Raw genomic sequence first — 22,105 nt, forward strand, 5'->3', positions numbered from 1 at the left:
ATTTCCCTTCCAGACAATGTTCTGCTTTAACCTGGAAGGACTTCCCTGTTGGGGAATGAGAGGTTAACTCAGTCATTGTTCCCATGCAGTCCATAGTCACATCTGAATTGCTACCTGCTATTAAGTTGCCATTTTTAAAATTTGTCCTCTAGGGCAGTGTTGTAGTATTACAGTGTTTACGCTCCATCATGTTGCCAAGTGTGTTAATGATAGGAAAATCCTAACTGCCCTTAAAACCAGAAAAAAAAGTTTCCATCAGGCATCTGTCAATTAAATAAGTTTCTCTAGAGAATGTTGTGCAGTGCACCAATAATGTAATAATACAGTCATCATAATGAACAGTAAAATATTAAAAAATATCATGGTATTTAACCATATAAATAAGAGAAAAATTCCTATTAGATGATCTGCATGAGGAGAGTCCAGTGGACCAGGTACCAGAAGGAAATCAGAAGGACTGAGCCATATTTCCAGCTGTTCCACAGATTTGATGTGTGAATTTGGGCAATTCATTTTCCCACTGTACCTCTGTTCCCCCAGCTGTAAAATGGGAACATTAGTACTACTCACCTATGGAAAAAGTCTTGTGACTACAGATGGTATGTGCTAAGTTTTATAAACTGTTTTTTAAAAATCTCATAGCAGTTACTTTGCATAGCAAACTGCAGTGTCTCCTGCCAGTTCAATTCATCCTTCCTCTACCTTCCCAGGGGTGATGCAGGATTAAGCTCTTGACATGCCCTGGTAACATAGAAAAAGAACAGCTTGCTCCAAGTCCGACACATGCTTTACAGCACTGCTCTGCATCCAGATTGCTGAGGGGAAATACCCAGCTCTTCTACCTCTCGCTAGCACTGTGGCTTTGTCTACACTAGCCGTTTTCCCCTACAATTTCCCAGTGTTGCTAACACCAGTTCAGCACCACCCATGGTACCAACAGCAAGTGGGCCACTAGTATTTTAAGTACCATGCCTTTCTCTGCTCATAGCTGGTCTAAATGACATGATGGTTGAAAGAGAGACATGGTATGTAAGGTAGTATCTTTTATTGGACCCACTTCTGTTGGTGAGAGAGACAAGCTTTTGAGCTACACAGAGCTCTTCTCCAGAGTTGGGAAAAGTACTCTCTTTAATATCCTGTGACCAAAATGACTACAACAACACTGCAAACAATGATGGTTAAACACCACTGGCACATTGCCTAGAGTAGAGTTCTCACCAGCAGAGCTGCAAAATTGGTAACAAATTTTAGGAGGGGGAAAAGCTAGTGTAGACCCAGCCTGCACGGCTATCAGCATCACTAGCACATACTTTAAGTAAATCAGCTTATGTAATAAATCTATGGGCATGTACATACACAAAAAGTGTGTGATTTCCAGCTAAACCACATGTGACTGGAAGACCATACTACAGAGCTCCAAAAAACAGGCCTCTGAGATAAAGGAGAATTTCAGTATCTCACTGGGAACCCAGTTTTAAAACTGGCTTCAGGAAATAATATCTTTAAAGCATTTACATTGTAATCCAAGGGATCACTCAAGTCTGAACAAAGCTCATAGCCTCTTTTTCATCAAAGCTTTATTGTCTCGCAGAAAATTTGAGCAGGTCTAGGTCTATCCAGCAGAGGGCAGCGATACACATACATAAAAGCCAGAACATTACATACATGCCACCTGCTTTACATACTGCCTGAGTGAGATATTGTTTTCATGGTATGTAAACATTTTCCAAATTAATTCACATCAGATAGTGATGTTTGTGAATGTTCTGGTTGTGCTGTAGTGGGATCCCTCCTTTGTCAACCCCACCATGCTTGAAAACTCAATCAAATTATGTAACATCTTCCAGTATAATCAAACACATACACACAAGCTATTGTCAAACCCTGCAAATGAGCTCCACTACATTAAAAAAAACTAAGGATTTCCAGGATAATTCTGACAAACCATCCAGTCTCTTCATCCATTGGGGCTCACTATATGTGATTTGTATGGTGCTGTGTGCATGATCACTTGTGAGAGACCCCCCTGTAGAACCTGGGACAGTGAAATGAGGCGCATTTTTACAAACCACTCATAAATCCCTTTAAAATAGAGGTTAATAGCCAAAAATCTAGAATCAGTTCTAGTGGCATTAACAGTAAGACTGCTGGCTTTATGTTTGTAAAGTGCTTTGAAAATGTTAGCCAACCCCAACACCCTAGGAAACAGGTATGTGTTACTATTTCCCCATTTTATAGAAAGGGAAACAGGCACACAGAGGTTAGTTACCCACAGCCACACAGAGAGCAATGTTATAGTAATCAGAAGGTCTTTAGAGTTCATTACAAACTACAGATTCCCATGTCCTTAAAACACTCAGTGTTTTAATTGCTTCCCCAAAGCTCTGCCACTAGCCATGAATGCTCCAGAAGTGCTATGTACACAAAAGCGATTATTAGTAAATATTGGACTTGAAGACTGCACATCTCTGTAATTATTCCTTCTTCCTCTTCCTGTATCACATCTCCCAATTAAAACAAATGTGTCCCCAAAGAACCTGGGAGGAGATGCTTCATTAACAAACAATTTAAGTGAGTTAGAAGTCTGATCCCTGGTGTATGCAGTATCAGTAATTAGCCAGAAAGCACCATCTTTGCAATGAGGCTCAGGCTCAATAAAAATTAAACTTTCCTATGGGCAAGGACTCCCCTCGGGACTCACATGTATTAATACATTTGCCACGCACCTGTTGCTTTCTGTCAGAGAAACTGGGACACAGCTGGAAACTAGCTGACTGCTGAGTCAGCAAAATAGTTCCTGGGAAAGTACTGATTCTTTTTTACGTTTAGCTAGCATGGATTAATATTTTCTCTCCTTGTCAGATGCCCAGTGCAAGTGATTACACATGATTCTTGATAGCAGTGTGCTCACAATTGTTCCCATGATCAGTCTAAACTGGTATAAATCAAGTTATTCAACAGAAGTGTTTTATAAAGTAGGGTCCCTCCCTAGTGCAAATACAGTTGTTTAGAACATAATCAGGCCCCGGGATCAGGCTGAGCCAGTACTTAGCACTGCCAATATCACAACATTTTGAAACTGAGTTTCCAGCTGTCCTGAACATAGCCACAGGCAGTCAATAGTGTTAGCTATTTCATTGCTGATCACAGTAGCAGAAACATCCAGGATGAATACAATGCAGCAACAAATACTTTCCAGTCTGGACATTCTAATGACATCTTCTAAGGGCTAGAATGTTTTGCTAATTGTCATGATGTTGCATTAAATACTATAATACAGTGCATAGGTACACTTATTAAAACCTTTTTTGCAAGGTCAGATCTTTTTACTTGGTCTGTTCAGAGACAGAATGGTTAAAAAGACTTGATGTAAGCAGTTTGCATAATATACTGGCTAAGTGCATGTGATCATGTCTACAGCTAGTGTTTGGCCTGATTCAAGGTTAAGAGCCTTGTACTCACTCCCAGCTAATGGTGTTGCTTCTTTAGCACGTGCTGGGGCATTGTGATTTTGGTCCTGATGGTCACTGGTGCTATTCTCCCATTGATGAGCACAGCTTACATTGAAAATCCCACCCTAAGGAAACCAGACATGTTCAGTGTTGGTCTAACTTTGCATCCAGTGAAATCAATGGGACTTTAATGGAAGCAGAGTCAGGCCAACACTTGAGTGCTTTTAAAAATTCCATTCTTAAATTACAGTAGAATTTGTAACCCGTTACTGGATGAGTCCTGCAAAGAGCAGAACACCCTTTACTCCCAAATAAACTGAGGTTACTCAGCACCATCATAGGGTCAGCCTCTATAATCTCAACATTCTCATTCAGCCTGTAAGAAACTCAAAAGGTTGAACTCATGCAAATAAAATGCTCCATTTATCAAATAATTAGTAAATGACTGTCCAGCAAAGAATAATTATAAACCTCAGATCTTGATGGCAGCACAGGGCATGTGGCCATAACTGTCACAAGTTACACCTCCAGAAACTAATCATCACCTTCAAAAATCTGAACCTGAGAATGTTCTGAAATGTTCAGTCCTCGTCAGGAAATCCTAACTTATGGCAGCCCCTTCTCATTACCTCCACTTTGTTTTTCAAAGGTAACACTGATTCCAATTTCCGCACTGGAATCTCAGATTTCATGAGTGATGGTGGAGGATCAGTGGGATGGGCAAATGGACATACCCAGAACAGCCATCTGATGGTCTCAATTCTCATCAATGTCATAGATCCTGTTGGTTTATGCTCACCTTTCGCAGAAGAAAGCAGATGCGCTCAATGTTTCTTAGTCTCTCTCGCTGCCAAAGAAAGGTGGAAAAAAAGTGGTGGGAGGTTATATTGTGTAATTAATTGAAGAAAATATATCACAAACATAATGGGCCAAAATCATCCATGGCTTACATCCAGATATCAATGGAGTTACACCAAGGATGAATTTGGCCTAGTAATATTTATCTCTCACATATAACTTTAAAATAGATTCACTCAGTTGTCTAAACACCCTTGTGAGGAAGGTAATTATTATTCCCCATAACATGCGAGAAAACAAACCAGAGATGAAACTGAGCCATCAAGTTAGCAGGTCAACAACTTTGAAGTCAGTATTTGTGTATTCTTACACTAAGGCTGAATTGGTCCAGAGAGACTGAGGCACAAACTTTCAGATCCCCACTAACTTCAGTAGTGATTCCACACAGAGAACATTTGTTTATATAAGTACCTCTACAATTGCCAAGAGGCTCTATCAATGTGGAACTTTTATAGTTGATCAGGCTACTACAATGTATTTGTAATATGCTAAAAATAGCCTTTTAAAATAGAAGACATTTACATGAACTGAAAGATACTGTACTTGAGGATTCCAGTGTTAAGGACAATGCAGCCTCAGCTGATGCAAGGAAAGTCAAAACAAAAACTTTAACAGGCTTTCTGTTAAATGGATCATAGGTGAGAAATTCACTAGTAAAACAATGTTCTGCTCTGCTTACACATATCACTCGAGTCACCAGGCAAGATTTTGCTCTTGGTTACATCAGGGTACATCCAGAGTAACGCCATGACACTCAACGGAATTATTCTGCATTTACTGCGGTTAGCACAGAACAGACTCTGTTGCACAGTGCCCAAGAGGAGTGAGCAATTCAAAAGTAAGTGAAGTTTTACACCTCTTCTTACAATAAATTAGAGAAGTGGCTTGGCGTGTACTGTACATTCTCCTGAGGGTTGTTTAGGTTTGTCTCTAGACATTGCAAAAGCTACTATTTACAGTCACCTTTCTGAAACAAATAATGAGATGAACCAATGTGTAAAGGCAATTCTCTCTAAACTGTCTGTGTTTTTCAAACTGTTTTAAGCTGATTCCATTTTGTGAGGATTATATTTCTCCTATAAAAAAGGTTTCAGTCTGGGGAGACAGTGGAAGATACAACAGTAATAATTTGCCTTTACATGGCACCTTTTATGTCAAGAAGCTCCTCAGATTATGGTACTATCCTGCAATGGGGTCCACATGGGATGTAAGGTTGCGCAAAACACCACTGGCTTCAATGGGAGGTCCATGTGGATGTAAGGTTCTGCCAACATAGCTCCCATTGCAGGTCTGGGAATAAACATGCCTGGTCTTCTGGAAGAGGAAGTTCTTTAGACTCTACAGTGGGAATCAGGTGACCTGAGTTTGAGTCTCAGCTCTGCCATAGTCTTCCTGACTGATATCTCAGTGACTCAGCTCCCTCTCTGTAAAATGGGGATAATAATACTCCCTTACCTAGCAGGGATGCTGTGAGAATAAACTGATTAGTACAAGACATTAAAATAGTATGATCTGGAGTCCACACAATTAAATAGATGGAAATGTGGGCACCAACTGATACACAATAGGGCAAGAAGGAAAAACTTTTGGTGAATGACACCAGAGCAAATGCCTCCTCTCATAAAAATCTCTCCTAGTGTGCTAGAATAACACCCATTAACATCCACACTGAACAGGAGAAAGTATCATGAGAATACAGTTTGAGCTATTACAGAAAGTTTGCTAGGTGAGAGTCAAAATGATGCTACTGATACAGAATAACTTGCAGGATTTTATTGGACATTTTCTGTGCAATGTTTGTTCAGAGTAAATGAAAACTACTGAACATTCTGGGATTAATGAATTAATTAACTAATTAAATCACTAACGTGAATTGAACAGGGACACACAGACATTGACTTGCTTATCCTGGAAACCAATTACATTAACATTCTAAAACAAAAGCAGTTTCTCTCTCTAGGGCACTATACAAGTTTAGGAACAAAACAAATTACTGGGCCGTGATGCAGAAATAGGCACAGAAAGTGTGCCTGTATAACAAGATGAGGACAAAAACGCATGAGGAGAATTAAGAAACGTTGATAAATAGGCCTAAATATTACTTTCATAGAAAATGCTGTAATATATTTCAGTGGAGATTGTTCCCTACAATTTCCATTTTCAGTTACTATTTTAGGGGTGGATTTATTTTAGTAGATTAACAGATACAATTAATCACATAAACATACATATTAACTTTAGACTGGCTCGATGATTCTGTAGTACAAAGCTCCTTGGGAGACTCAGGTTCAAGACTATCCTTACAATGCCATATTCAAGGGTGGTATAAAAGATGGCATAAGATACGTTTTGGGAATAAACTAGTCATGAAACGGATTTAAGTGGCCAAGTATTGTAATTTGAATCTGTGTGGCCTTTGGTGGCAGTGCAAGATGTATATGACGCACCAATCTGATATTACATGGGAACCAAAATCAGCCCATAGTAGAAACAAATGCAACTCCTAATGAGGTCAATGGGGCCAAGTTCTGCCTTCTGTTCTGCTGATATTAATGTGGGGTAACTTCACTGAAGCCAATGGAATCACTCTGATTAACACTGGCTCACCTGAGAGCAGAATTTGCACCTGCTTAAACCAGGACTGAATTTGACACCAGGAATGTTGGGAATAGGTCAAGAATATGTTAAAATAAGGGAAGAGGGAAAGCTGTCTCTTACCCATTGACTGGACCTCCTGATACATGCCCTTATTTTTTAAGTTATACTTGTTTTGCAGTCACACAGCGGATGCCAAATCTTTGCCACTTACCCAATATGTAATCGATACAACTGTTTCTGTCCCCATAGAATTTGGCCCACAGACTTTCAAAGGAGATGCACCCCTTTCTTCCAGTCTATATTTAGATAAATTTGGCCCAGGCTCCTTGTAAGTGGGGTAGTCACCCCGCTCTGGCACAGCAAGGGTTAAAAGCCAGCCCTTGGAGAGGGCTGGGGTTGAGAGCCAATCAGAAAAGGCTGAGAGGCAGCCAATCAGGGCCAGGCTGGGCCCCATAAAAGGGCTGCAGGGCCGGAAGGCAGGTGGTCTCTCTCTAGCTTTGGAGAGAGATGGACCTAGCTGCCTGAAGGAGTGAAGGGTACCTTGGACAGAGCAGTGCTGGGGAAGGGGCAGGCTGAGCTGGGGAGCTCAGGCCTGGCGACCTCCCAGGCTGAGCCCTGACAGGAAGGCCTAGGGAGGATCTGGGGCTGCAGGGAAAGGCAGCAGGTCCAACCCCCTTGCCAATGAGTGGCCATTACAGACTGCAGTCTGCCCCAGAGAAAGAGGGCTAGATGATGACTGGCAGTAGCCACTGAGGCAAGGTGGGCTTAGAGGGTTGGGGGCTCCCCTGGGAGGGGAGACCCAGAGCATGGGGGTACTGTGGTCAGCAGAACCCCAAGAGAAAAGGGCACTGGGTCCAGGAAGGACACGGGGACCTGAGGCAGGAGAGACATCAGCCAGCAGGAGGTGCTACAAAAGAGCTAATTCCCAGACTGACCAGCAGGAGGCACAGTGGCAGTGAGGGCTAGATCTGCCACACTCCTACATAATTGACAGATTGCTGGAGTATAGCAGAGCTTACAGCCTCTGTGTCAAATTACCCTTTACTGTAAGCAGGTGGAACCTCATTTTCTTGAGTGGGTTATCCCCCCTTAGTGTAGGGGAGAATTTTGACCTCTGCCTCTAGGCAGAAAGGTGATGATTGCGTCCCTCATCAAAGCCCTTGAGTAGTCAGTACAGACAATGGGTCACTCTTGAAGCAGATGAGGTGAGTGAGGTAATATCTTTTATTGGACCAACTTCTGTTCCGGAGAGAGTCAACAAACTATCAAGCTCTCACCAACAGCAATTGGTCCAATAAAAGATATTACCTCACCCACAGTGTCTGTCTAATATCCTGGGACCGATACAGCTACAACAACACTGCAAACATGGAGAAAATGGTCAGTCCACTGCTTGGGTGCAGAGGAGAAAAGGGATTTTAAAGGGGGAAAGTGTGCCTCAAAATTGAGAGATGCACAAAACCCCTACAATCACATTTCAACTTCTCCTCTTTCTGAATCTCTAAGTGCTCTCAAGCCACCTCCAGCAAGAAAGGGAACTACCTAAGTAAAAATCCACCCTGAGACCATCAGATTGATGGGTTGCTAAATCAAGAGTAAATAGCAGCTGCTCTTACAGTCTACAACTACATTCATAAGGGACTCCTAAATCTATTTGCATATTTTCCATTGACAGTTCAGCACATCTTCTTCCATTCAATATCTAATGTTTGTCAAATCTCAAGCTGTACTCACTGCATGAACTGGATTGCACTGGTCTATTGGGCTCTTGAAGTCTGTCCTTAGCTCATCAAAGGCGATTATCTGCAAAATAATTTTTTCAAACATTGTAATGACAGCAATAATTTCAGTGAATCCAGGTCTTTTTCTTTATAGTAGTTACTAAGATCTATTCTTACTAACTTGGGTTGAAATTCATCCCAAATATAACAAATTAATTATGTTCTATATAATTTTACAGAACTATATACATTTCACAAATCTATCTTCAGCCACAAGATCACTGTACAAAGTAATATTGATAGGTCATGCTATAATAGGACATACATATTGACCCGCTGCCAGGTTGAATCACTCCTCCAATAAATATGTGCTTCTATAGTATTTTTCAGAGATCAGAACTCCAAAAATGAATTCATTTCTCTACAGATAAATGCAATAAACCATAGTCCTAAAATTGAGAGTTTTGGAAAAGGGTGTTGTGTTAAAATAAGGAAAAGTCAGAAGGCAACCTGATTTAATTGGAAGCGGAGGATTATTTCGCTATTTGAACATTAAGGGGGTTAAGCACAAAATCAGACAAGTTAGAAATGAAAAAGACCTGATTTGTGCCAGTTACATCATACACCCCCACATCTCACCCCCAACCAGAAAAAGTTTGATCCATAGAGCAAGGATTCTCAAATTTTCGTACAGTGTAGACGAGACCAGGTCAACATTTTTTCAGCCTTTTTCTTTGTTTTGTTTCCTTACAGATTTTCAAGTAATAGGAAAATTTTAATGAAAAATTTGCTTTTGTTCACAATTTTCCAGTTTTTTATATAGCTTTTTTTTTCATTTTGAATAAAAAAACAACTATTTTAGTTTTCAAAAATAGATTTTTTTTATTTTTATTTTACAGTTTTGTTCCTCTCCCACCTTTTTCTCCTCTCCCCTACCTTTTCTTTTCCACTGGAAAAGTGGAATGAAGGAGAAAGGCAGGAACCAAATATAAAAACTCCCCCTGAAAGCCAAAAATGTAAAGCTGTCATGGGGTGGGGGGGCTGAAAACTGAAACAAAACATTTTGCTTCACTGAAAAAAATCAGAAAATTCCATGAAAATTTTTGAAAGAAAGAAATACTTTTTGTTTCCTAATTTTTTCAGGGGAAATATGCTAAAAAAAAAAAAGACCAGTCTAGTGTAGCCCACACTTTGCTGAGAGATTGGCTCACTTCTCACCCAGTCACAAAGGGTCAGAACCAAGCGAGGGACTTGCATTGTCTCCCCACCACCACCACAGAGCCTCAAAGTCTGGAGGCACAGCGTCTTGGTGTGGATGGCCCGTTGCCTGTAGTGGCTCTTCCAAGAAGAATGACGATCTGAGAGGTGGTCCGAGGATTATGTAGGCTGAACTCCCTGCTTGTTCTGCAAGAGGACTGGGGAGGTGGAGAACAAATTCTGTCCCTTTGACAGAACTTTCTAAGGAAAACTCCTCGCTGATGACAAACCCTCAGGTTTTTCCCTCTGGGGAGGGTGATCTGGCTTTTGCTGTTTACACTCTTCAGTCATTCTGACATCCCTCTCCACCATCTCCTTAGTCACTGCTTAGCCAATCTGGATCGATTTAGCTCTTTTAATCTTTCCTAATAAATCAGTAACCTAAGTCCCTTCATTATTTTTGTTGTTCTCCTATGAACTCCACCTACTTGGTCTGTATCTTTCTGGTGTTTAAGTACCCTGAACACACCGGGTCTGAGTCTGTTCTACTTACAGTAGTGGAAATCTCCAGTAACTCCATTTAAGTGACTACAGACACATTGGTGTAAAGTTGGTTTAAATGAGGCAAAAATCGGGCCTACAATTCCCAGTGTGGTCTCCCCAGAGTCGACAACAGGTAGACACAACCAACAGATGGTGAATGCAGAAAGGTAGCGGGTACGTCTACACTGAATAAAACCCCAAACCTGTGGAGATGAATTTCAGAACCCGTTGCTTGTGGTACAGGGCTAAAAGCAGAAATGTGGACATGGCTGCTTGGACTGAAGCCTGGGCTCTGCAACCTAGTGAGGGGAGACGGTCTCAGAGCCCAAGCTCCAGTCCAAGGAGGAACATCTACACTGCTATTTTTAGCCTGTAGTGTGATTCCCACAAGCCTGATCTAGTTGACCAGGCTCTGAGACTCACTGCTGTTAGTTTTTTGTAGCGTAGATGTATCCAATGAGACAGCTGTTCTGCAACTGAAATAAACATGTGGTCACAGCATGTAAACTGCCTAGCTTTACAAACAAGTAAGCCTCAAAACAATCTTGTTAAGCAGTTATGACTGTCTCTATTTTGCAGATATGGAAACAGAAGTGCAGAAAGGTTGAGACTTGCCAGATCAGAGCCCATATAGCACTCTAGTAGCAGAAATGAGAATAAAATCAAAGACTCCAAGTCCCCTGCTCTAACAACACTGTTTCTACCAAGTTACAGAGCATTTAAAATTAAAGAATTGTGGCATTTTCAATAGCAAACTACAGGTTGCAATGTATTCAGCTGATAACTCTTCATATCACAGCATTATTATTAAATGTTTGTTATAGTCTTACTGATGTATAGGTGCTGCACAAAGAAATGAAGGACAGTCCTTGCCCAGAGGAGCATACAGTTTAAGTTACATATGACAGGTAAAGATGCCAGAGTAGATTACATCATTTTTTGTGTCAGTTCATTCGAGACTGTAGTGATTCTCATGTCACCCACGTAGTTGTTATTGGGGCATTTAGTGCACTGAATGGGGTACACTACCTGTTGTAACAGGCATGTGGCACCAGATCCTGCCATAACAGAGGCAAAACCTCAGACATATCTCCATTGCTATGATGATCAATACCCCCCACAACACACCTTTCAAGATCCATGGGTCCTACACACACCTATTACAACATATGATGCACCTCATGCAATGCATCAAATGCCCCAATAAACAACTATGTGGCATCACAACAACAATGAGGCAATCGCTGTGCTCTCAAATGAACTCACACAGAAAAATGATAAAAGACAAAAACACTATATCAGCCGTGGGCAAACCCTTTTCACAAAATGATCACTCCATATTTGACCCTCAGTCCTTGTCCTCAAAGGAAACCTGCACAACACCTTCAAAACACAAGCCTGGGAATTTAAACTCATAACTTTATTAGACACTAAAAATCATGGACTTAATAAAGAAACTGGATTTATGGATCATTACAACAATCTATAACCCATTATGCCTCCTTTGTCCTGTGACTGCACAAGTGTTACTTGCCCATTTCACCTAAAATGGTCTCTTATGATGTTAACTCCTTATGCTAAACGATTTGTTTCACCTTGTGTTTAGCTGTGACACTGAGTACCTTCCTCAGACCTAAAGAAGAGCTCTGTGTAAGCACAAAAGTTTGTCTCTTTCACCAACAGAAGTTGGTCCAGTAAAAGATATTACCTCACCCACCTTGTCTCTCTAAAAGCATAATACACAGAGCCAGTGATATCCACAGAATTATCTCCCCCACCTCATCTCAGGTCATAAGCGATTGTTTTAGTTACTGGTGGACTGGTATCCACATCACACGAAAAAACAACAACAAAAACCCCAAACCCCAACACCATCACAGTTGGCAATATTTAATATCCTTGCACTAAGATGAGATTGGATGGGCTATGGAGACTGAACTATCCTCTGACTCCTAGAAGAGATCTTCGAGGTCTGAGTTGAGGAATGTTTGTTGGGCACAGCATGGCAGGAAGCTTGTACTGCCACTGCCTATGCTGTACTTGTTCTGTGGATGGAAGAAAAAGGTAAGTATTGGAGCTACCTATGGCGTGGTTATAAAGTTACTGGTCCTCCACAGTTACTAGAGAGGACCAGAATGTGTTGTAGCAAGGAGCTTAATAAAGGTAGGAACTTCCTGGTTAGGAGGTTCTCTAGCTGCTGTGTAAAGCATGTCTCTGTGTTTATGATCTCACACTACACTATGCATCTAATAAAACAACAGAATAAAAGTTCCCTTGATTTATAAACATACTGGCCACACTCTGTGGTGACTTTCTCCCCATGCAAGGCCATTAACTCCAAGTGTAAATCAGCACAGAATTTGCCCCAATTTAGACATTCTTATGCTGCATAGTTTACAGATTCTGTGCTGGCATCACCTGTTTCAGAACAGCAACCATTATTTATAGATGTGCCTGAATTCCCCCCCACCCACATGCATGCTTCTCCAGACAATGACAGCTTTGAATACAGAAGTATTTGCATGAAATTGAGGCTGATTTTCAGTCTCCATTTATTTCTTTACACAGAGATCTAACTGAAAATTTCACCTGGCAGTGGCAGGAAGGAATCCAGATCTCTGTGTTTTAGGGAGGCCATTCTAATTTTTGACCACTGAGCCCTTACGGGCGTGTTTGGCTTGAGCGCAGGTGTTTGGTTTTTTTGTTATTAAACTGACCACGAGTAATTTCTGGGTAGGAAATCTGCTGAGAATATTCTTTAAAGTGAATTCATTGCTGGTAAAAGGTGCTGCATTGATAACTCTTGGGCTTGAAGATTATAATTTATACACATCTTAGAAACATCTAAAAATAAAATACTGAGATGAAAACATACTACAGGCCTGAGCTGGAGGGACTACATTTATCGTCCATTCATAGCCCATTCACACTGTGTCTTGCCTGCTCAGACTGCCAGCAAAGGTGCCAAATTAGTGCTGAATAATGTGGTGAATATCAGTCCATGCTGAACTAGTCTGAGAACAACAAACACAGAACAGCAGTGGTCTCAGCACACCAGCAGGTTAACTGATGTCCAGTTTTTTGTAGGCACCATTGTAAAGAAGAGTTTTAAGGAACAATTTGAAGGAGGACAATGAGATAACTTCATGGATGTTTATGGGGAGTTTCTCCCAAGCGTGAGGGGCAGGATGAGAGAAAACATAAAGGTACTCATCTGAAAACTTTGCAAGTGGGTGATGGAGACTGGTATCATTGGCCAATCAGAGGCAGGAGTCGACATCTCAATAGTGAAAGTGTCGAAGTGAAGGGCTAGGAAAATATTTGCAGCAGCACTGTGCATGGGTATGAGTGGGACAAGATTGCATTTGGCAAGGCCAGAGAAAAGGATGTTGCAGTAATTGAGATGTGAGATGATGAGAGCCTGGATGAGAGTTTTAGCTGCATGTATGGCTTTACCCCAGTTCCAGTCAAACTTCATTGTGGGACCTTGTACCAATGCAGTTGTCTCCTGGTTGCCCCCTTGTGGCCAGCAGAGGCTCTGCAGCAGCCTGCCTCTCGTTTCCATCTTTAGGGTCCTTAAGATCTCCACAGTCTTTCTCATGGCTAACACCCTTCCCACCCCGACACCCCACCTGCCATCTGGGGCTAGTTAAATAATAGAACAGTCCTTATGGTTCTCAAAATAAAGTCCATCACCACACCCCAGAAGCTCATACTCAGCTCTGGCTCTTAGTTCTACCACACAGAGAGATCTTCTTCTATCCCAATAAGCTCTTCACAAAGTTGCCTATTCCTAGCCCTCCCTAGCAGGAGCTCTACCTTTTACCTCTGATTTCCTTCTGTCAGCATCTTCCCTGTGCTGAGAAGAGAAGACAGCATATATACTGTCCTCCTTCAGAAAGCGCCTCCCAATTGGCTGAGAAATAAGGAAGCCCATTCCCCTCCTCCCCTACCCAGCTACATTACAGGCCCTTAAAGGGACAGTCTCCTGTTTTTTTTCTCCACCCTTTCAACTACTAATGCCTTGGAATGCTTCCTCTCATCTGGCCTTGGCCATTTATTGAGCCTTTAAAATGGCATAATATTGATACTGGCCTGAAATGGGAACAGCAAAAAAGTTTGAGGTAAACTCTGTCCTCCCCTGCATGCTAGCAACTTCTGATAAATCTCTAATGAGAGCTTCATGTGTACATCTGAGCATAGTTTGGCCCACTGACATTTGATAACTAATTGCAGGTGAAGGCAAGAGATGGAGTGTAGCTGAGATGTAAACTGAAAAAATGTTTTGCCCGCCAGTGCCTGAGTTTAGGGTTTACTGTTTCTTCTTCAACTGCCTGATAACATTGCTAATATCTTAAGCAATGTTGCTAAACGTTTGGTGTCGAGTGACCCTGAATTCAGGGGTTGGCTGGTAAGTATAGGAAGAACTAGTTTTCAGCTCTTGTTTCAAACTATATTTAGGGCCCTTCATTTTTGGTTTTTATTTTATTTAATTTTTCCTGGAAATGTATTGGTGTTTATTACAACAACAAAAACAGGTGAAAATTGGTGGGAAAAACTATTAATAATTTTCTGGGTAAATATCAGGGTTTATTTTGGTGGACAGAAGGACGGGGGGAAACTATTCAGTAGGCTAATGCTTTGATTAATGAAATTCAGTGTGGTTTGCTGCAGAACTAAACAGAACTCAAAACACAATGCCACCTCTGAGTTTAAGAAAACAATGTATCTATAGTCCCCAAATAAAACTTTTCATTTGAATAAACAGTTTACTGTTGTGGACTTAGAACTATTAGCCTATAAATATTTACATTTAATAATTGGGCCACACCATTTGCAGTGCATCCTTTTCTCCTGTTTTTTGGGGTTTTTTTTAAACTTTTGAATATTTCCTTGTGTTCTGAAATGTATTCTGATACAGATTTTTGTTTTCTTCCCATTTTAGTGTGTCAGATCTTTCAACCATTATCGGCTAACAGCTTGAAATGTGTATTTAGTGGGCATGAGATTCATCTGTACATTCAGATGCACACGCACTTCAGAGCTTGTGTGCATGCCTGTTTGTTTATTGTGTGTATCTTCTAGACTATTCCATAGCCTTACTTCATCAGGCAGCTTTGCATATACACACAGACCCATCTATTTTCGTAATACATATATCTCCTGCAATGTATTGTATTTTCCTAATAAAACAAGTTATTTTTAAATATTTGAATGATTCAAAAGTAGGGTGAAAATAAAAAAACAAATACTTTTTGTAAAACCTGGGATTTTTTTCTGTAAAAATTGGTTTAAACTGAAAATGGAGGGGCTTAACTACATTGTAAAAAATCCGTGGCCTTCTAGAACATCATTGTTGTCACTATGCTGCACGCTGCAGCCACTCAGAGCTTCTAGGTGATAGAACTCAGATCCTTCTACTCCAAAACACAGCCGCCCTCCCCTTCCCCATCACCTCACAAAATAGCAGCTATCCCACAAACCGCTTAGAAATTCCTTAGAAATTTAAAAGTGCAGTTTAGAGAAAACAAGATCATAAAAATTACATAACCACAACATTCATTTACTGAAGTGAAGCTAGGCCCACATGAGCTAAGAAAGGTGGGAGGGTATCAGCTGACTCTCTGCTCCAGATACCCAGAGCTGGACAGATCTGCAGAGGAGACTATCTCCTCAGAATCAATTCTCAAATCATCAGGTTTCTCCGGGGCATGGGCCAAAGTCAGCTGCTGCTGTTTAGGAGACATTTAAAAAAAAGAAAGAAAAACAGTATCCTAAAAACAAAGAGTAATACTGGAGAGGGTCACAAAATATACTGACTGAGGCCCAAACAACAAAGTTTCGTTCTAAGTCTAGATCTAAACGTTTGCCCATCTCTGAAAATCATCAGACAAGTTAAATTTGGCAGTTGTCACTCCATAAAGAGGAAATTGTTCCATTATCTTATCTGTACACTAGGAGGGCATTCATGGTTGTAGTCACTCCCATTCCTATCACTTATTATTGGGATCTAGCTTTGGATCTGGAACTGATAAGGTTTAAGGATTGTTTTGTTACAGGCTACAGAGCAATTCCATTTTCAGCCTCACAAATCTAATTCTGTGACCCACTGGAATAGCAGAAAACCATTTACAAAGGTTACAATCCTAAGTACAAAAAACTTAGAATCAAGCTTTCCAATGCACTGGAAGTCTGGTATTAGAGGATGTTGATTTTACCTACCTATGCTACTGCACTTTATAAATTAAAGTGCTTTACAGATATTAGTTAATCCTCACAGCAGCTCTGTGAGATAACCACTTTACAGGTGGGGAGACTGAGGCAGGGAAATTCAGTGACTTGCCCACAGTACACAAGAAATCTATGCCAGAGCCAGGATTAGAACACAGGTGCACCTGACTTCTAGCCTGGTGCTTAAGCCCCTGGGTTATGGTGCATTCCAGGATAACCGAATAACATTTTGGGGCTATTTTTACCCAGATTTTCTATCTTCCTGGGCACTAGACTAGTACACACTGTAGTAAACTGACGGTTTTAAATCTGCACAATGTGTGCCAAATTCTGCATGCAGTTGCACCTCAGTAGGGATCCCAAAGTGCTTTACCGTATGGATCAGTGATAGTCACAATCTTTGGGGTAGAACACAGCAGCTGTTTAGCAGTAAATAGAAACACTGTATAAACAGTTTACAGCAGGAAGTGAAGAATAGCCTATCCAATTGAAACTGCAGGGAGTGAAGGATTTAGGTTGGCAGAATGTAAAATTACCAGAGTTTCAATTTGACCAAAACACAGGATCAACGCCCATACATCCCAAGAGACCTTTTAATGACCTCAAGTGGTCTGGCCTTTAGTTTTATAACTCATACAAAACGACAACAGCATCCAACAGCAGTGCCCCCGAACACCAAGTTGCCGCCTTTGGCAACATTCCCTTAGCTAGCACTAGCAGTAGGTTCTTCATTCTCTCTGTGAGCCAGGCACAAGACATCGACATTCAGACACGCACAAAGCCAGTGCATTAAAATCTCTGCACAAGAATCAGGATTAATAATAGGCCCACACAGTGCTTGCAATAATCTCCACTTCAAACTTTATTTTATAAATGAATTAACTCCCGGGTTTCTGGGTAGGTTCCATGGGACCTCTCTTCTGAAACCTACTGTCACGCTGCCTGAAATGGCGTGTGACTAAGGCTAAGATTTAGTCACAGGAATTTTTAGTAAATGTCACAGACAGGTCATGGACAATAAACAGAAATTCATGGCCCCTGACCTGTCCATGACTTTTACTATAAATACCCCTGACTAAATCTTAGCTGCTCCTAGAGTGCTGCTGCTCTGGGGAGTCCGGGACGCTGCTGTTCTGGGAGGTCCTGGGGGCCGACGGCTGGCCCCTGCTCTGGTGGTGGGGACTGGCTACCTCTGGCTGCCCCCAGAGCCACTGCTCAGACCGCCTCTGGGGCAGCCCCCAGGACCGCTGCTACTCCAGCAGTCCCCAAGGCTGCCTCCCTCTTTCTTTCCCCCTCCCTCGGCTTCTCGGGCAGCCCTAGAGTCAGCCGCACTCATGACCATGGGTGCCAAGCTCAGGGCAGACTGCCAAGAAACAGAGCATGAACCCCAAAGTGGTTGGGTGCAAATTTTGTATCCACGCAGGGCTCTAAAGAGAAAACTTGTAGTCAATTCTCTAACTAACTAGCTAACTAAAGATTTATTAACTAGGAAAAAGAAATGAGAGTTATTGACAAGTTTGGAGAAGGTAAACATAAACACCCAAATGAGAAACAGTCTTAAGTTCTGAAAGATGATAGTTGCAAGCTCTATATGTCCTTCAGGGCTAACCCAAGCTAAACAGCTGGAGACTCATCACTTATGCTTAGAAATCTTTGCCCTTCAGAGTTCAAGCAGCATAGGGATAACAATTTCTCCTTAACAGGAATTTTTATTCCCTTCCCCCAACATTCAAGATGTGATGGGTAGGGCCCTATGAAATTCACAGCCATGAAAAACGTATCAAAGACTGTGAAATCTGGTCTCCCTCAATGAAATCTGGTCTTTTGCATGCTTTTACCCTATACTATATAGATTTCACAGGGGGAAACCAGCGTTTCTCAAATTGTGGGTCTTGACCCAAAATGGAGTTGCAGGGGGTCGCAGTATTGCCACCCTTACTCCTGCGCTACCTTCAGAGCTGGGTGGTCAGAGAGTGGTGGCTGTTGGCTGAGCGCTCAGCTCTGAAGGCAGTGACCTGCCAGCAGCAGTGTAGAAGTAAGGGTGGCAATACCATGCTATGCCACCCTTACTTCTGCATTGCTGCCTTTGGAGCTGGGTGGCCAGAAAGTGGCAGCTGCTGACTGAGGGCTCAGCTCTGCAGGCAGCAGTGCAGAAGGAAGGGTGGTAATACCATACCAGGCCATCCTTGCTTCTGTGCTGCTGCTGGTGGCGGCTCTGCTTTCAGAGCTGGGCTCCTAGCCAGCAGCCGCCGCTCTCCAGCTGCCGAGCTCTGAAGGCAGCAACTCTGTCAGTAGCAGCGCAGAAGTAAGGGTAGCAGTACCGCAAGCCCCTCTACAATAACCCTGTGACCCCCTCACAACTCCTTTTTGGAGCTTTTGTTATAACACCATGAAATTTCAGATTTAAATAGTTGAAATCATGAAATTTACTATTTTTAAAATGCTATGACCATGAAATTGACCAAAATGGACCAAGAATTTGGTAGGGCCCTAGTGATGGGACAAGAGCATGTGCACATATCCTCTTCAGGAGTGTGCAGAAAGCAATCAACAAAGTCTTTTGTCCATAGTGGCTTGTCTGATGTCTGTAGACCTTTTGCTGGGGAGGAGAAAACACCTTGAGGTAAATTAGCATTTCGCACTTGATAATGCTTCTCTCCTGACTGTGGGTGATTTACAGTCTTAGAAAACGTTTTTATAGTTACAAAGCAAACATTTAAACATTATCTTATGACATGGGATACAGATACTATCAGCAGGATTAACACATGCAGTATCCTACAAGCATTCCAAAATGTCTAAACATTATACACATTTTTATAACTCTAATATCTATTTTAACGATCCTAACACACAGGTGAACCAGACTGGTTTCCAGATATGCATTTGTCAGTGGTTAGTGAGGCTTGGGGCCAGGGCGTGAGCTGGCACCATGTCTGCCAGCATCACACCTACCAATAAAAAACAAAAGCAACCAGCCTCATTTAAAAAACCAAAACCAACCAAACCTTAAACTCCCCACTTGCCTATCAAATTCTGCTGCACTAATCCAACGCACTGTCACAGCATTATTAATCCTACCCTGCCAGGATTTGGGGACAGAGAAGAAGGCCCTCATGATAGGACCAAGGACACTACTGCTGTGGTACCATGGTAATCAATGTTACTTAAGTAAAAAGAGGGGAAAATCAGATAAATATTTCATAGATTCTAAGACCAGAAAGGACCACGGTGATCATCTCATCTGATCTCCAGCAAAACACAGGCCATAGGACTTCCCAAAATAATTGATTTTTAAACTAGAGCATATCTTTTAGAAAACCATCCAAACTCGATTTACAAATTGTCAGTGACGGAGAATCCACCATGACCCTTGGTAGATTATTCCAATGGTTAATTACTCTCATAGTTAAAAAATTACACTTTATTTCCAGTCTTAATATGTCTAGCATCAACTTCCAGCGAATCTTCTCATACCTTTGTCCGCTAGATAGCAGAGGGCATTATCAAATATTTGTTCCCCATGGAGGTAATTATAGCCTGTGATCAAATCATCCCTTACCCTTCTCTTTGTTAAAACTAAATAGAATGAACACCTTGAGTGTCCCACTAATAAGTCATCTTTTCTAATCCTCTAATCATTCTTGTGGCTCTTCTCTGAAGCCTCTCCAATTTATTAACATCCTTCTTGAGTTGTGGACACTAGAACCGGATGCGATATTCCAGTAGTGGTCGCAGCTGTGCCAAATACAGAGATAATATAATCTCCCTTCTCCTATTCAAGATTTCCCTGTTAATGCATCCAAGGATCACATTAGTCCTTTTGACCACATAGTTGCATTGGTCGCTCAAGTTCAGCAGATCATCCAGGATGACCCCTACGCCTCTCAGAGTCACTGCTTCCCAGGATAGAAAAGTACGGCCTACATACTTTGGATTCTCTTGGAAATCCAGTAGACTCAGCTCCCTTCATATGGGGGTGGAAGGGACACATAGTGCTGATGATGACTTACTCAGTGACTGGCTCCAAAAGGAGTTTGCTTAATTCTACATTTGCTGCTAAGTCCTGAAAAATAACAAGGGTCCCTGGCAAGGAAATGAAGCAGGAATTTCATCTTCAAACTCTTCAGAAGGCAGGGAAATCAGTTGCGTGAACCATGCTGGAGCCAGAGAGATAAAGAAAGCTGCTCGTAAGATACCAACTTCGCTGAATCCCGAAGGCTCCAGTTTGATTAGAGGCTGTTTGAGCTGGGAGATTTGACATAGCTTTAATCTCTTCTCTCACATCAAAGTCATGCTGCTGGAATTTACAAATGGCAGGTGTGAGGCTTAATTTTCTGAATGGCTGTTGTGTCGTCATAAGTATTTTTTGGAGTGACTATTCACTTCCCAAATTCAATTTACCACATAGAGATGGCATAAAGCTTTGCATTCATGGAAAATTATACAGAAACAACTGCATGGGGTTTGGTTCCTACAATTTCTTTTCTCTAGTTAAACAAAAACTGAAATCTAGTTTTAAGAACAAAGTTCAGATTCAAAGGAATGGTAGTACAAAAGCTAAGAGACCAAATCCAGGCCCTATGTGGTATTTGTGCAGGCATGGGTATAATCATGTATCGGATTTGTTTGTGTGTCAGATAGGGGGCTGATTACTAGCACCCCAAGACTATCACTTCCTTTGGTAAAGTAGTAGAGACCTAGCATTCTACTCTCAGCTACCCAGGGGTGTGTGTGATTCATGTATTAACTGTGTCTCTCTATAGCACATGCTATAAAATTCATGCCTAGTGTAACTCTATTGGATGAAGTTGCAGGGATAAAGTTAGACCATTCACTTTAAAGCTTGCCAAAAATTATTTGATTTTGCTGTGTATTTTGTTCCGGTGATATAAGTATCCAACTCCAGTTGCATTATATTATCAGACCATCAAAGAATCAACTCTTTATCTTTCAGGTTTCTTCAACAATATTCCCTATTTTGGTTCTTTTTAACTGCTAATCTTTAAAACCCAGAAGGTACCTTTATTTTTGTAACAGCATTTCCCCTTTTGCCAGATGGGTATATTGACCAATTTCTCAGTATAATCTCAAGTGGTTTAGTTCCTTTCTTTTCTACTTAGTATCTCAGCTACAACTTGCCTAATGCTTGAAGTTACTGTAGCAGGGCATATTTGCATCTCAATAATATTTAAGTGAGTCTTAGACCTCTTTGGAAATTGGACTTGCATGATCACTGAAGCAAGTATAGGACATAAAGCAAAATAATTTGGGGTAATCTTTGCAGTGTCAAGTATAATTTCACTGGAAATAAACCCTCTTGACTTCCTGTTATTATGAAGAGCTTTTCTCTCCTCCATTAGGAAATGACAGACAGCTGTTTCCTGGAGTGATCATTCAAAATCTTCAGGAGCCTGCCTCACATGCCACAGAGCCTCATGCTTAAATATTTCTTTATCTTTATTCCTTTCCAAAATCCTTTTAGTAAAACATTTAAAGTTTTTA

General features: G+C 41.4%; 1 protein-coding gene across 2 annotated transcripts in view; it reads right to left on the reverse strand.

Moving 5' to 3' along the window:
- Window positions 1-22,105, reverse strand: part of CNIH3 (cornichon family AMPA receptor auxiliary protein 3) — a 79,633-nt gene that overhangs the window by 33,956 nt on the left and 23,572 nt on the right. Inside the window, exons 2-3 of one of the 2 annotated variants that reach the window (XM_077811924.1) lie at window positions 8,643-8,711; window positions 4,252-4,299 (exon numbers count right to left, since the gene is read on the reverse strand). In XM_077811924.1, coding sequence (XP_077668050.1) covers window positions 4,252-4,299; window positions 8,643-8,711 — 117 coding nt within the window. The remainder of the gene's footprint in view (window positions 1-4,251; window positions 4,300-8,642; window positions 8,712-22,105) is intronic. The other variant, XM_077811925.1, reaches the window with a different exon arrangement.

This window comes from Eretmochelys imbricata, chromosome 3 (genome assembly GCF_965152235.1).
Source record: "Eretmochelys imbricata isolate rEreImb1 chromosome 3, rEreImb1.hap1, whole genome shotgun sequence".
NCBI lineage: Eukaryota > Metazoa > Chordata > Testudines > Cheloniidae > Eretmochelys > Eretmochelys imbricata.